The sequence below is a fragment of the Cygnus atratus genome, chromosome 2, assembly GCF_013377495.2.
Source record: "Cygnus atratus isolate AKBS03 ecotype Queensland, Australia chromosome 2, CAtr_DNAZoo_HiC_assembly, whole genome shotgun sequence".
Lineage (NCBI taxonomy): Eukaryota > Metazoa > Chordata > Aves > Anseriformes > Anatidae > Cygnus > Cygnus atratus.
Genome location: NC_066363.1, coordinates 108,355,706 through 108,372,468, shown reverse-complemented (window position 1 = coordinate 108,372,468; position 16,763 = coordinate 108,355,706). Strand labels below are relative to the sequence as shown.

The window sequence follows — 16,763 nt, the reverse complement described above, 5'->3', positions numbered from 1 at the left end:
AAAACAAGCAGAGCTCAGAGGCTTAATATTCCAGTATGTGGCTATTCATGACTAAGCCCTTGGCCACCAGAAAGAATCCTGAAACTGTTTAACACAAGCAGTAGGACACACTAAGTAATAGCCAATTATTTAAACCAAAAAGTCTCTTTGAGAATCGTCTTGCTGAGTAGAAAAGCAGTTATGAAAGTTTGTATCATTCTTTGCAGATCCTGCACACCTGCTTCTCTGTATTTCTAGGTATATTACCACAAGAATTTGGATGCAGCACAGCTACAAACCATTTCTAGAATGAAATATACTGTTACTCATTTCAGATGTGTAATAGTGCAATCATCATTACAGTAAGGGAGCATAAAAGTGAAAGCTACATTTATTTAATGTGTATTTTCAGAAATATCATGGATTTCCTCAGCTATATAGAGTAGTTTAAGGATAAGTTCTGTACTACCTGCTTAAAGCAGTGCTACTTTAGGTCAGTCTTTGTGACAATTGCAAATATAGTCACTTTATGCCCAGCAGGTGAGAAATATCTATCATGACAAAACTCAGACACAGTATATTTCCATTCTTCAAAATATTAATAAACTCAAAACCCTTTTTTAAAGCCATTCCAGTATCCGTTGTCTGTAAATCAAGCCACAGCAAACTTTCAAAACTGAAGAAGGAGCTAGCAAACTCCATATCAGTACATCAGTTTCTCTTCTTTCGTTATCAAGAAAATTAAAAGCAGTTGTCGAGGCACAAGTGATTTTTATGCAGAAGTTCAGAAGTATTTCAAATAAGTAGACATACTTCAGTACTTATTTTAACTTCTTTAAAAAAAAAAAGACAGATCACAGATCTATGATCACAGTCATAGATCACAGTCACTGCAAAGTTGCACTGGATTGCTTTTCTTTCCAGGATGGAAAAAAAAATGTTGGTTCATGGAACTTACCAAATCAACTTTATACTGCCATTTCACATTGTCCATGGTTAATCAAATCAGAGGACAGTCATGTTTCAAGGCAGCCTGAAAGCATTCTACTACACTCAACAATAAACTATTTCTTCAGTGAAGACAGCTTCAGTGAACCCAGTAATTCAGAGAAGAGTCTGGCCAGCTGACCTGGCAGCAACACTGCGTGCAGAACTTATATGAAAGTGCGCTGACAACAAGCTTTCAAAAATAAGTCCATACCATAACAGCTTGTGCTTGAAACTACTTTTATATCTAAGATTATTGTTTCTGTTAAGAGGCACTGCATAAATATGGAGTTAGTCATCTAATGCACTTAATATTTCTCAGCCGAGGACTATTGCAGCTTTACTCTATGTCTAGGTGTTGATTATACTTTGGTTTGTTTTACAACAGTAACATTGCACTAGCAATACAGCTGATACTAAAGAGAAGGCTGAAAACACTGAAGGATCAAAATAAACAAGCTGCTTCTTTACTTCTTTTCATGCTTCTTGGTTAATTTCCCTCTTTCTAGCTGGAGGCTCATACTGCTGTTTGTTCGCCTCTCCTTTTGTTGGCTTTCCTGGGAAACTTGCTGCACTGCTTGGAGGATAGCGGTCTGCACAATCTGCTTGCTGGCATTCTGCAGCTTAACTTCGTCTTGCTCTGGACCTGGTTTCTCACCTGCAAGAGCCAAACAACAAACAGACAAAGTGAATCAAGCATTTATGACCACTCTGTGAACACATGAAGGATAGAAAAAGAGAAGAGAGAAAAAAAAAGGGGGGGGGGGAGGTGCTTGGGACCAGTTTATGACATAGGGAACCTGCTAATACAGAAGATGACAGCAGGTTGGAAAGTTTCTACTGCATGTTCAGCATTACTGGACTGAATGAATGGGCAGAATTTGAGTCATACAGCTCAGCTGCCCAGTTCCCCACCTTAGGAACAGCTGTAGTTTCACAGCTGAAACAAGTACAGCTCCATTTTGCATCATCAGAGGGAAAGAGTTTTTTTTTGTTGTTGTTGTTTTTGTTGTTGTTTTTTTCTCATCCAGCTCTGAATCACATCCTTTTTGACTTCAGCTGTACTTCTGCATGGGGAATTTGACTTCATTTTACAGATCTGATACATTCTTCTTTACCCATAAAAAGAGAGTTTTCTATTAAGGTTTCTATTTACTTTTACTTAAAATTATAAGCCCTCACCCATCAAATTCCAATTAGTGAAAAAAAAACAAAAAAAAAACCAAAACAAAAAAACAACACAATCAATAGAAACTTAACAAATATACTTTTCTTCTGTGATTTTTTTTTTCCCACAATGCTAAAATCTGGAGAAAAACGAAGTAATGTAGCATGACAGATGACATATGGTAATGAAGAGAAGTAGATTATGATAAGAGGTTTCTCTTTTGGAATTATTTTGACTCCTAGCAGCAATTATAATTATGAGGGACAATAAAGAGTAATGTAAAATGGTCAAAGTTTATCTTGATGTAAAAAATAATAATTCTGAATTAAAGTGAGGTACACCCACTGAAAAGCTGTATTTAGAAAAAGGCACTCTTGATAATTGAAATGCTTAGAGTAGGTGCTTATTTGCATCACTAGATTTGATTTTAAAGGTTTTTCTGATATTAATCTCAATTCTTTCTTAATCAACTGTACTGTACTGAAGTATTTCATGAAGTGGGATCTGTATTTCACTGTCTGTTTTGAAGCCATATATTAAAAACCGTATTCTGAGAGAAGCAAAACAGAGTGAATTAAAGGCCAGATGCTTTTATGAGAGATCCACATTTAGAGCTGTGATACATTCCTGATGTTCCTTAAGAAACGTTTGGAAGAAAATTTAAGATAGAAGTCAAAAAGTAAAGTAAAATCACCTGATTATCTTACAGAAGACACTATAAAGACCTATGAGCCCAAACCAACCACTAGCAAATCTTGTTATGTGAGAAAGAAATAATTCAGTATCTCCAACATCTCTTTTAAATTATTTTTAAAATATACTTATTTCTATCAATCATGCACATATTATACAAGTTCTGGCTAAAAGTAAAATGCAAATGTGTTTTATTTCTGTTGAAATTAAAAACATAAAGAAAAACCCACAACTGGACTGAGATGACTAACTCTGACTACAGTTCAGAGGTTAAGACCATAAAAACTTAGAAAACATTTTAATCTGGAAATACTGACTGAATTAAATCACTTGAATTCTTGGCTCAGTCAGCTTCCTTGATTCACTTTGTTCCACCCATCAGCACTTGAAACTGTTTTTTTTGATACAGTTCAGTTACTTATCAGTAATGTATAGATATTCCTTTTTAAATTGAATATTAACTCACGATTTTATTACAGAACGAATTAGTCTTGCTGGGCTGAAAAATATCAGCCAACTCAGCTGCTGTTCAGAAGATAATATGTTAGCAAAAGTATGAATAAACATGAAATTCTAAATACATGTGAAATTGTAAATACAAGTGAGTATGTTGCAATTGGCTATGAGGTAATATGAAATGTGAGAAATTTGCCAACACCCATAACCATAAAAAAATCAAAATTTGTTGTTAAAATCATACTGTTGTTAAGCATGTAGCTGTTGAAAATTACCCAATTTTCTTTCTTTGGGGGTGCTTCATGATTTATTTTGTTCTTGCTACTTAATCTACAAATTCTGTTTTTTGGTTTGGTTTGGTTTGGTTTACATTAGGAAGATTACCCGAGTTTTTCAGTTGTTTGTCATAGAGCAAAACCTGCCTTTAAGTACTACTCATCTAAGTGAGACCTTGATTACGTCTACTTGTTAGATTACTCTGGTTTGTGCTGGGAAAACAAACCAAGCAGAGAGAACCCAGGACCTCTGATCTATTTCTGCCTTAACTCTGATAGCTTAGGTATACACAAAAGGAAATAAAGCAACATAACCACTTAACAATTTTACAGCCATACAACATATTTGGGATTACAGTAACCCAACTAACAACAGCTAATTGGCTTTGGTTATGAAGAAAGATAAAGATATTGGCCTGGGGTGATGTAAGCAATGGGGCCAGAACTGTATCCAGGAAAGACATGGAGCTATTGGAGAGAGTCCAACAAAAGGTCACAGAGATGAAGAAGTTCCTGGAGCACCTGTCCTATGAGGAGAGGCTCAGAGAGCTGGGACTCTTCATCCTGGAGAAGAGAAGGTTCCAGGGGGATCTTATCAATATCTATAAATACCTGAAGGCAGGGTGCAACGGAGACAGAGCCAGGCTCTTGCCGGTGGTGCCCAGTGCCAGAACAAGAGGCAATGGGCATGAACTGAAACACCAGATATTCTCTCTGAACATCAGGCAACACTTCTGTGCTGTGCAGGTGACCAAGCACTGGCACAGGTTGCCCAGAGAGGCTGTGGAGTTTCCTGCTTGGAGATCTTCAAAAGTTGCCTGGACATGGTCCTGGGCAATCTGCTCTGGGTGGTCCTGTCTGAGGCAGGGGATTGGCTCAGATGAACTCCAGAGGTCCCTTCCAACCTCAATCATTCTGTGATTTTGTGACTCTAGCTGGCAAGGCTGCCATAAAACACAACTTTTCCATTTCCTGAAGGAGTACACAGCAGTGTCTAGAAGGGTATCATGATCACCTCCTCTTCTTCCAACTATTAATTTCACGGAAAGCAGTCAGCACAAAGCTGTTTTCTGAGAAGCTCATTTCTTTGTTGATATTCCGCTCCTACTCTGAACAAGAAGAGAAGGATTGGCTAAGAAAAACAGAGATGACTCATGCAAGGATCCCAAAGGGACTGAGCTGGAAGATATCTATCAAACTGCTCCACCTTACTGAGATACAGACTGTTGTGGACATGAACAAAGGCAGAATTCTGAGTGCCTATAGAATTAATCAGGCATTTTAAAGACCACATACTTTAAATTAGGTAAAACACAGGCATCTCCACTGTTGCCTAAGCATTTGGTGTTTAGCTAATCAAACCAAGAATGACTAGGGTGATAAGATGCCACTAATTTTTATTTATGGTTTTTGTTTGTTTGTTTGTTTTGAAGAATAACTTTACATTTAATAAAAATTCCATGACAAAAGTTCCATTGAAGTACTTGCTGGTAAAAACTTGCAGGACAGCATAAACAACATTCTCCCTGTAAGTTATCCTTTTCTTATAGCTACTTTTTTTCCTCTTGATGTCAGAAAATCTTTTCTACTTATTCTCTGCCTTTAAACGCTCACTTCAGTTATACAGGAACCTGGTACACCAATTCTTTAAACAGAGAACTGAAAACTCCAGGCTCAGTGATGCTTAGTACTTGAAGACAAGGTAGCAATTTTATCATTAAGAAGTGACAAAGTCTCTTTAGTGTGTTTATATCTCTTTGCCTTTCACTTTGTGAATTTTATGCCAACTGACATAGCAAATTAAAAGTAATTTGCAAACTCCAGCATGGTTCTGCAACTTAAAATACAGTTTAAGAATTTCGCAAAACCTCAAAGTCTTCTACTGTCTTCAGGAATCTGTCACATATTCCTCTTTCATCTAGTGCCATATATTAGTACCTTGAAATTCCCTTGGCTAACTTCAAACTTCATGAATGCAAAATAAAGTAAAATAAAAATGCTAGCAGTTTGGAAAAATAATAATAATGTTTAAAGTAGGTTCCAAATTTTCCTTTAAATTCCTAGAAGTAATATTAGTTTTAGCCCAAGAACATCTTGTATGGCAGATCTTATATTACCTATTAAATTTCTGAACTATAGAATATGCCTAAAAAAGTATACATGGGAATCAATAACTACAGAGAAAGAACATTTAGCACAGATTAAGTCTTGAACAAGAACTTCAGTTTGGTTGCACATAGACCCCCTTCTCATTTACACACTTCACTTTCTTAAAAGCAGAATGAGTCACTTCCTTTCCAGTCTGCAATCAAATCAGTCTCCTGTGCTTTCTGTTATCCTCTCTGTCTTTTCCCTTTCAGCTTGCTCCTTGTTAAATTTATTAAGGCTTCTAAACACTCCTACCCAATAATAGTCAGCAGCAGGTCATTTGTTTGAATCAGCAGTTTATTAAGTTCTCTACCATAACTTCTCATAGCATTGTTGGGGATACTATCACGAAGCTAAATTACCACAGGCATGACCTTGCTCTCACAAATATGCAAGCCCATCTCAAATCCAATGATGCTAGCAACGAACTATGAGGAACAAGACACCTTTCAGTTGGTGAATAGTCAGTAACTGAAAAGGAAACAGAAGCAGTGTTTCTCACATGGAAAGAGGGCAGGAGCAAAATGATGAATGAGCTTTGATAGGAAAGAACTTCAGACTCTTGGAGAACATGGACTAGAAATAATTCATCCCATACTTTTTAAGAAGACATTAGTCACACACAGGCATGCATGACCATAAATGAACATCTAACCCCTGTTATCTCAGCAAATTTCTACCGTCCCTCAATTATCCCTTTTACTTCTTCAAGCTTACTGCATTTCCCAGGAGAAAAATAATGTCTTTAATTTCAGTTCTGCTTTCCTCAAAGCATGTGGTCTTTACGCAGTTCATTATGTCTTCCTGCAGGTTAGGTCTCAATGGGCCTTGAGACACAGTACAAACACTGCAGTTGAAAAAAACCTGCTCAACTCATATGTCAGGTTCCATGAATCCCAAGGGTCATGCATCATAGGTTAAAAGTTTACATTCTGCTCCACAGGAATAACAAATGTAGTTTAATTCCAGCAAGTGAATTCCTCTAAAGCTGTTCTTCTGGGGGAGGGTTATTATTATTATTATTATTATTATTAGTAGTAGTAGTAGTAGTAGTAGTAGTAGTAGTAAACAGCAAAAACCACATTCCTTTAAGCAAACATTTGAGCAATTTAGAACTCACAGTTACCCAAAATATATTCCCACTAGCTACAATTTTAATTTATCCAAAATTTCTGAAGGTGGAAGAGTCACCAAGCAAATATGCTTTCTCCATTTTTACATGAGATTATGCAGGTACATCCTTTAACCGGAAACTTTTTTGCTTGTTTTATGAATATATTGCTTTGGATTGGAATATTTTACCATTATACAATTTTCTGCAGTATTACAACATTAGAATTAACTTCTTTTCCATGATTAATTAAAATAAATAACAATACAACAAACTATTGCTATCTGATAACCCTGTTTCAATTCTATTTAAAATTATTACTCTAAATTTTATAAGTAAACTGACAGTACTGGTGACATTTTAAATTGGAATGAAAGTATAGGTAAGCAAGGCTGTGATGATAAGGCTTCATCACAAAGCCCAGCATATATTTATAGGAAAAGTCGCAGTATATTCATTAATTTCCATTTATAAACTGTAGTTCTTTCAAAAAATTTGAGAACCTGGCAAGTTTGCAATGACATAATTGAATGTGTATGTGGTAGTAATTAACAGTAACATTCTTTGCATCAATATTGATAATCTACTGCAAGAAAAAATCCAGTTCTTCAACATCCTTAACCTCCCATTGGCATTAGTTGGTGACATATCTCTCCATCTTTCCAGTCACAGCATGGAAATTCCAGATGAGCATCTTCTGGAGAACATTCTGTAACCTATGAATCAAAATGGTTAAAAATCTCCTTCTTTTAATTGCTTTATAGGTTGATGCTAGGATCTCAGCACTGCAAGCCTAATTTGAAGAAGAGAGATAAAAGATGAGCCTGCATATTATCGATAATCAGAAAATGTTGATGAGTCATGTTAATTACATCTATAGCGAATGAACATGGCAGTCAGCCAGGGCTGTACACTTTCAAACTTGTGTACAAAACCAACTTTATGCATGAGTGTCACTAAGCTATTTACAGGATTAGAGACCCAATTTTTAATGACATCAATAACAATGCCAGTTCAGAGATCTCATGAAAAGGTTCTAGAATGAAGCTTTAAATGGAGAGGAGAGGAGAGGAGAGGAGAGGAGAGGAGAGGAGAGGAGAGGAGAGGAGAGGAGAGGAGAGGAGAGGAGAGGAGAGGAGAGGAGAGGAGAGGAGAGGAGAGGAGAGGAGAGGAGAGGAGAGGAGAGAGCAGAGCAGAGCAGAGCAGAGGAGAATCAAGAATTCTTCACTGTATTATCATTCTGTCCAGTACAGTTTCTCATGCCCAGAACTGGAAGCTTGTGAGGTCCTGAATCATAGCTATCATGTTGCTCTGATTCCTTGAGGAAGGAGGAAGTAAACTGAGGGTATCAGAAACGCTAAAAGTACTTTCAGGTAGGACTGCCATGTTTTCCCTGTTCCCTAACCTGCAATGCTCAGGAGATTTTAACACTCATTTATTTTCACTAGAATAGTCCCAGTTAAGTTATATTTTCTACCCTAACTTCAGTCCTTAGCTACTGCTGTGCAGCCATCATGGAAGAGGAACTCTGCATCAGGAAGAGGGCTGGCACAGACTGCTTTGGGTACACAACAAAGCATAAGAATGAAGCAGGAACAATCTTGGTTTGAACACAAATCCAGGAGTGTTGGAAAGGGGAAAGAGAAGAGCAGAAATGCAGATAAGACTGTTCCAAAGGACATAATAATATCTCCAGATTAATTCTTGTCTCTTTTTTCATCCAGACATTAGATATATACAAAACTGTTCATATTTTTTTGTCCACTGAGCTTTTCTCTTTATGAGAAAATAATATGTATAACTACTATTGTTGTTTTTTTTTTCTATATGAAAATTATATTTAATTTCCACAGTGAGTTATTTCATACTATTTGAAATATGCCGGCCAAAATGAAGCTTCCAGCATTTTTAATTTAAGAAGTTGATCAGACCTACAGATGCTTTATCTGTTCTAAGCATCTATTCTCAATGCGTTTTATAAGATTTATTGCCATACTTCAATTTATATATTTTCTAGGTATTTTCATGATAGCAATGATTTCATTGTTTAAGGACCAAGTCTTCTCAGCTTTGAAGACTGGATGTAGTTCAAAGTAGTAGTCACTGAATACTCTGCCATGCATAAACCTATGAGTGTGATATTCTGATTTTGGTCCCAGAATGAAAAGAAACATATATAGATATATATATATATAAAATCCAGATTTAATACTATAGGATAACACTAACCAATGAAGATTTTGTTGTTGTTGTTTACTTCTAAGGTAGAGTTTAATTTATTAAAATAACTTACTTCCTAGAGAACATCAGGGACCAGCTGCTTCAAAATTAATGAAAAACTTAAATTCTCTTCATCTGCACAATTTGCTATTTCTTTAGGGAAAATACTTCAAATACTGAAGTAAGAAATATCTGTGCATCAACTGCTGTGCTTGTCCTAGGGCAGAAGAAGTCCAATGGCACAGATACAGGTGGCTCAAGTGCTGCTAAACTCCCTCTGCCTTCTATTTTCTACTGCTTAGGTGCTCAGAAGCTGCTATCCAAGAAAAAAATATCTGGCACAGAAAGTGAGATAACATTTAGGTCTTCTGAATCTATACTAAAAATATCAGTGGTGGGCTCACACAAATTGCCACTGAAATACATAGCTTTCCTAGGTGTTAGAAGGCTTTTGCTATCCACCACTGTGTAGAATAGGGGAAAGGAGAGCTTTCAAATGCCCCGTGTTCCACTACTAATGGTTTATTTTGCTAGCTTGTCATATTTCTGCAATGACTTGCATGCTTTGGTCTTCAGCTATGTAGAACTTAATTAAAATTTGTGATGTCTGAATGGGATTTAAAAAAAAAAAAAAAGTAACGTAAGGAAAAGGTTATGTAACTTGTCATAAGCCAGCAAATCAGTGATAACATTCTGTTAGGTTTTGAAAAAGTTTCAATTTATATCAGAATATTCAGAGTCTAATTTCAGGAATTGGCTAGTTAAACCTCAGCTGAAGAAGAGCCCTTCTTTATCTCTTAAAAATATGTAAATAAATAAATATAATAATAATAAAAAAATAGCACTAACACAAAACAGTATAGGAAAAGAGCCCTGCTTAATTTAGAATGTGAGCAGAGTTTGAAAGCTGTACATTAAGGCTATTAGTAATTGATGCTGGGTTTTTAAGTATGTATATGTGTATATGCATATATGCAAAGTCACAAGAGAAAATGAATCAAAGACTATGTAAATTTAGAATGCACCTTCAAAGAGTAAAAAAAAAACACAGAGGTTTTTCATGGCTGTAATCTTGACAAAGTCCCTGTTTATAAGTGTTGCAAGAAACAGGATGCCACAGAATGCTGTATTCCCCTCTTGGATCTAATTCTAACCTCCCAGAGAAATATTTTCCACTCTATTAAGCAGACTTACTTCCATACAGAAGGTAATGTTAATCTGTGATTATTTATCAGAATTAGTAATGCATATGCACCCTCTCCATACTTACAAATAGTGAGTGGATTCACTAATCAAAGTAAGAAATTACAATGCCATTATATCAAATACGTGTACTACAAAGTGAAGCAAATGTAAGCAATCCACAGGAGATTACATTTGCCTTACCATTAGAGAAATATCTGCATAGAATGTGGCTCAACTTACTTCTTCAGGCAGAAAATTTCTGACTCTCTTGAAGAAGCAATACAGCATCTTCTGACAACATGACTACAGGCATTTGTAGGGTTGGATGACAGCAGCACAGAGCTCACCTGCTTTGACTTCCCTGACAAGGCATTCTAAATGATCCTGAAGCATTTTACAGCTATTCAGGTCAGCTTTTCATTTCTGTTAACATCAGTAAAGATTCTGCTCCAATTGCAAGCCCTTAAATAATAATACATCTTTTTCTATAGGAGCTTGCAAACTATTACGGAAAGAACATAACAGCAAATGGGTAACCAGTACTCAGATAATTTCAGAAAGCCTATAAAGAAAATACATTGCAAGAAAAGAAATTTTGCTTAACTTTGTATTTGTAAACATGATGCAATAGGTTGTGCCCTTAATAAAATCCTTAATGGACAAGATTGAAAGTATAGGAATAAATCTGCCTTTCACTGTATTTTACGTTGTCTATCTAATTTCCATTATCATGTTAAAGCTTACAAGGTTAGAATCATATTATTTATGTCTATAACTACAACAGAGCAATTAATGTAGAAGAATAATGATTTGGAGGGATAAACTTAGCAGGTCAATGTAACTCATTCCCTTTGTGCGCTCATTATTTGACTTTTCTGATCAATATACGGAGAATATATATAGAATATATAGTCCTAGTAAGGATGTTGATAATGATTGTACAACTTATTAACACCAACCCCCAACAATGAACCATTTCTTTGATATAAGTCACTACACAAACACTGGGAAGACTGAACTCTTTTCACAGCAAATCTGAATAGGATTCAACCCAGTGATCTGGAAGTGAAAGGTGCCATCCCCACTTGCTTAAGCCTTCATTTCTGTTACAAATGATTTGAAAAAGTAAATTCTGTGCCAGTTTTTAATGTTGTGTTGATTACCTTAAAGTCATATTACTTCTAGTACTGTTGACTACTTTATAAGCTTAGTAGTTTCATCACATCTCTGAATATCTATGAACTAACATTTTTTCATCTCACTAAAGAGACCTGCCAGTGGAGTTTCACATCAGGGGAAAGATCAATGCAACACTGGGGAGAGGCAAACACACAGAATATTTTTTCCCTCAGTGAAAAAGAACAAGAAAGTTCCTCCTATATGATTTCTCCCTACCAGGTGACAAATATTTTGAAGTATGGTTGAGAGCTCTTAGCTACAAATACATTCAGATACTTTTTTTTTGGTTGAACTGGCCTGCATACTCCCTAGCAACTTTACTACCAGCCATCACAAATTCCGGACAAGAAAATTGTTATATCAAACTGCATGAGCTATGCAATATAGTCTTAACTGTAGCCTCCACTTTATGTCTGTGGCATGGACTTTGCCAACACTAAGCTAATGAGAAAGAATCCTACGTATATACCGTTTAATCTTATATCAAAGTGGGTTTCATTTGCATTTCTACACAGAACTTAGACCATTAGCAGAATGCAGCACAGCAGGGACAAGGACTGTGCCCTGCTGTCCTACAATTGTTCTCATGGGTGAACGAAACTTCATAAGTGACAGTGCCAGAGTACCATACTTGACACAAACACTGGAGATATTCCACAACAGTTTATCTTCAGAAAAGTAAAGTTATTGGTAGCAATTTTTCCATTCATTATGTCCCTCAATAGTATCTTGATCTGTTCATTATTGACGGAGGTCTCCACAGTATCTGTAATGTTATATCAAAAAAAGATATCAAGAAATTTCATGTCTTCACATTCCACAATACAACAGGTCGTAGCTTTCCCAGATTTTCCACTTGAGAAGATCAGGACTATTTGGACAAGTAAGCACATCTGTTTCAGTGTGCAGCTGGTATGTCTTCAATTGCAGTTTAATGAGATTCTTAAAATGTTTGGTACAGGATGCACTTCTGATCTCCAGTGTCATTATGCAAGTCTGTTATACTGTCCCTAGCTTAAAAATGTTACAAACAGCTGTGCAGCTGAAAAACTATTTGAAAAGCTGTTGGAGTTGCTGTTGTAAGAGAAAGGTGCTGAGCAGTGAATATTCTGACTTCTCTAATGTCTAACTGTCTTTAAACTCTAAGCATTTTCACAGATCTTTCTTACACAAAAATATTGGTAAATATAAATATATATATATATATTTATATTTATATTGCCTCCTCCTCCTTTTGAGATTGGCGGGTTGAGGGTAAAACCAGCGAGTTTCTAGTTAGGCAGAAAATATCCAATAAGAAAGAATTCTTCAAATTACACTGAAAAATAACACAAATTATCTGAAAGCTGGAATCACACAATTTAAAACAGATATAAACTTTAAGCTTTAAAGGATGAGAGTGTTCAGACAATGAAACAAACTATCAGTGTAAATGTTGCAATCTTTCTTTACATATTCAGATCAAAACTGACTCTTCTAAAAAAAAAAGTAAATAAATAAAATATTGTTTACTAAAGAATAAAACTTTTTTTAACATATACTAAAATAATCACTTAAATGATATTCTAGTGAGAGAATTGCTTAGGAAACATACACCCTTAACAAATTTCTAACTTTATTCCCCAGCTAGTTTTGAAAATGCAGGCCATGTTTGTGCAACATCAGTGCAGATACACAGAGGACAGAAGTTTAAGGCATAAATGTTTGAATGATTTGTGTGCAAAATTGTGTCAGGAAAAAAAAAAGTTTTATTTTATTTTACCTTTACACATGAAAAGTTTGGGAGATGCAAATTAGCGTGGAATATGCCAAGGATCATTTTTGGATAAAAGGAACCAAAAGAATTGCCAAAGAAAGTAGTATGATGTTGATTAGGAACATTTCAAATTATTGTTGAATCACGAAGATTCAGTTAAAAACATAAATATGATTATTATTGATAGATTATTGATATTGAAAGCAATCACTACTTTCTAAACTAATGATAGGGCTTGCTTGCTGCATTCTAAAATAATCTTTTCATAATTTTTGCTGATACTTTAGAATAAATATTTTAATAATTCTTCATTCATTACCTTATAATGATAGATAGTTAAGCTGTGGAACCATTTACAAATATCAATCTTTTATAAGATAGTTTGACAGTGTTTTTGTTGTTGTTGTTTGGGTTTGTTGTTGTTGTTTTAAGTCTGGAATCCATTATTTTCTGAAGTCTCCTAATAAAAACTTTCACTTCAGAAATGAATTCTCTTTTCTATATGGCCTAATCCAAAAACTTAAAATTGCATGTTTTCTCTACTGCAGTCCCATGCATCCTTACATTTGACGATCAGTAACATTTTCTTGTCTGCTTCTCAGGCAGCCTAAAGCAGTTCAATTCAGGAAAGGTAAACAAGCTAAATTTTGCAGTGTAGTAGCTGGTCCACATTTCCATTACGTGGATCATCCCTTATTGTTAGGGTATCATTATGAACAGTGTCGTCATGCGGGAATCCTCTAGGTAGAACGAATTCCCAGACATCTCATAGAGTTGGCACTGTGTTTCATATACACCAGTCTATCATTAGTCAACCTTCACAACAAAGTGCAATGAAGCCCCAGTCAGGTTAAACCATATAAGTAAAAAATGTCCTTTTCTCAGTTCCTTTTTTTTTTTTTTTTTTTTCTGGCAGCTTGTACTGACATTTATGTCAAGACTCAAAGTTAATTAAAATTTGGTGTGAAGAAAGATCACATATGAAGACTAGCTTTTTGCATAGCTGTAAACAGCAACACACTGTCGAGAATAAGCCATCATGAGCCAGAATGTCCACTTCACTTTTCTTTTGTAAAACAAATATTGGCCTTTGTATAACAATTTTGACATATCTGGCTTGATAATATCCAAGCCTGTTTTTTTTTTTTTATTTTTTTGAGTTGCTTTTTAATAGCAATCCACAGACAGTTGTTTTCACTTTAAAATAAATAAATAATAAAAAGTATATTTACAGTTGGTAGGTTTCTTCTAATTAACAGTTTTTAAACATAACACGTTAAATCAGTGCTCTGCAATAATTCAGAACTTCATGTTATTGATATTCAAAGTCTTACCTTTGTCTTCACCTAAACAAGTTATATTATTTTTTTTCTGGAAGAGTATTTTTAGTTTGTTTTATTTGTTTGTGTGTGAGTGCATGCACGTCTTTGTTTTTTTCCCCTTCTAGAGGCATGTTTATCGTTCTAAGCCTGAAAGTTGTAAAGTATAACCATTTATAAATAGACAAATCTTTTTCTCCCTCCCTCCCCCCACCCCCAAAAACATATAAATGAAAGTGAAAATCAGGTCATTCATCGCAATAAGATCAAAAAGTTGAGCCAAGAAAATGAAGTTCAGCTTCTCAGTAAGTGTATAGAATTCCTATGTCAAGTAGCCATAACTATGGCTACTACGAAGATACTAAAGATGTACAAACCCCTGATTTAAATATACATATACATTTTATACATCCACAGAAGAGATAATGCCAGGGTAGGAGGGCTGATATGCAGTGAAGAAAAGCAATTAAAAAAAAAAAAAAGAAAAAAAAAAAGCAGGGCTTACTGAATACAAAAAGTGTCAAAGCCTTCTGTTCTATCATCTCTTCTACAAATTTAGTTACCCTATGCATTTTATGACATTTGCAAGGAAACCAAATTTTTTTTTTTTTTTTTTTTTTTATGTAAAAGCAGACTGAGAAAGAATGATTATACAAGACAGATTTTTTTTTTCTTTATGGATTAGAGTTGTGAAAAGAACAATTTATGTAGTTATTAATGAGATTTGGGTTTTGCTCATTGTCAGTCTTTTGGGAAAAAAAAAAGCATGTGTTTTGATTATTTTAGAGGTAATCTCATCCTGCAGTACTCTGGGTCCCATGGCACATTTCAAAAATGAGTACTGTTAACTGACAGATAAAAGGAGTTCAGAAGAGAACCCCTAATACTGGAAAGTGTACTACAAAAGAACAATGGCTGGTTCTATTGAGATAAACAACTTGATCCCAATTTCAGGACAGACTGTGTTGGAAAGTATAAAATTAGCCTGCAACCAGGCAGTCTGAGAGACAAAACGGACTTCTGATTGTTCAAAAGTGATATTAATCTCTCAGAAGGTTAGAGTTTCAGTTGTTGAGTTAGAAAAGTGAACCCCCAGGACTGCTTCTGTAATGAGTGTGTAAAGGTTTTGGATTTTTACCCCTTCTCAGACCAGACATAGAATTTAAAAGAAAAACAAAACTTCTGTAAGCTTTGCAAAAGAAAGGTTTTAATAGTTCTTCGTTGTCCAGTTGCTGCCTTCACTTTACCTTTTCTGTTGACCCATTATTTTTACTGACAGTTATACAATTTTAAAGAACCCAATTGCAAGTTATTTCACTATAGAAAATGTTATGCATGACTTTAATATCCTAGAGCTCCTGGGCCTTTCTGAACAACAAATTGCCCATTTCAAAGCAGAATGTACTAAGTCCAGTGCAGCTTCTCAATGCTCTACTATATCTATACTACACACAAGAGATCCTGCACCTTTATAGAGTGAGGACTCAAATGAAATCCTGCTGGAGTAGGAACACAGTAAAAAAAACAAACAGCCTGAATAAACTTTCTGTTCTCTTCCATTCAACTACTTGGAGGGGAACATGAGGGGTGGGAGGGTGGAATTTTGTAAAATAGCTCCATCATCTTTGGAGCTTGTCTTATTCACAGCTGCCAGCGTGGGTGTTAGGTGGACCCACTACCCAGGCACTGCGAGGTAACATTCCCCTTCCCGCCCCTTCTTTTTTGCAGTCTGGTGTGCACAGCTCCCTGTGCACTTGCACAGGTAACGCTCCTGTCCCTGACGGGAACCACAGGGGTGACCCTCACAACCTCTGCACAGCTGAGCGCTTCCCTTTGAGACTGCCTGCCTCTGCCCAGCAGCAGAGCTAGTTCGGCTGCTGCCCCCTCCCCTGCAGACCCCCAAGTAGCCTCTCCGGCACGATCGGGGCCTTCCCACTGCTCTCCCCCAAATGGGCGCGGGAAACGGCTGCCCTTACCTGGAGCAAACACCATGGCGCTGCCACCCCACACCGTCAGCACCTCGGACAGCGGCAGCGCCGCTCAGCACCACGGACAGCGGCCGCGCCGCTCAGCACCACGGACAGCTCCCGGCCCCGCACCGCTCAGCACCGCGGACAGCTGCCGGCCTCGCACGGCGGCGGAGGCGGCTGCGGGCCGCGGTCCCTCCCTCCACAATGCGGCGGGGCGGGGAGGGGGCCGGGGCGCCTCCGCCGCCCGCACGGACGGACACACACACACACACACACACGTACACACACACGCACGCACACTCAGAGCAACACCGCTG

The 16,763-nt window shown here is 36.6% G+C and overlaps 1 protein-coding gene across 1 annotated transcript; it reads right to left on the bottom strand.

Annotated features, from left to right (window-relative positions):
• Positions 1-1,045: 1,045 nt before the first annotated feature.
• On the bottom strand, positions 1,046-16,468 carry AKAIN1 (A-kinase anchor inhibitor 1). Its single transcript, XM_050708775.1, has 3 exons — positions 16,453-16,468; positions 4,171-4,251; positions 1,046-1,624 (listed from the first exon to the last, which is right to left on the bottom strand). The coding sequence occupies exons 1-3, from the start codon at positions 16,466-16,468 to the stop codon at positions 1,434-1,436; spliced, it is 288 nt and encodes a 95-aa protein (XP_050564732.1). The 3' UTR covers positions 1,046-1,433.
• Positions 16,469-16,763: the final 295 nt, after the last annotated feature.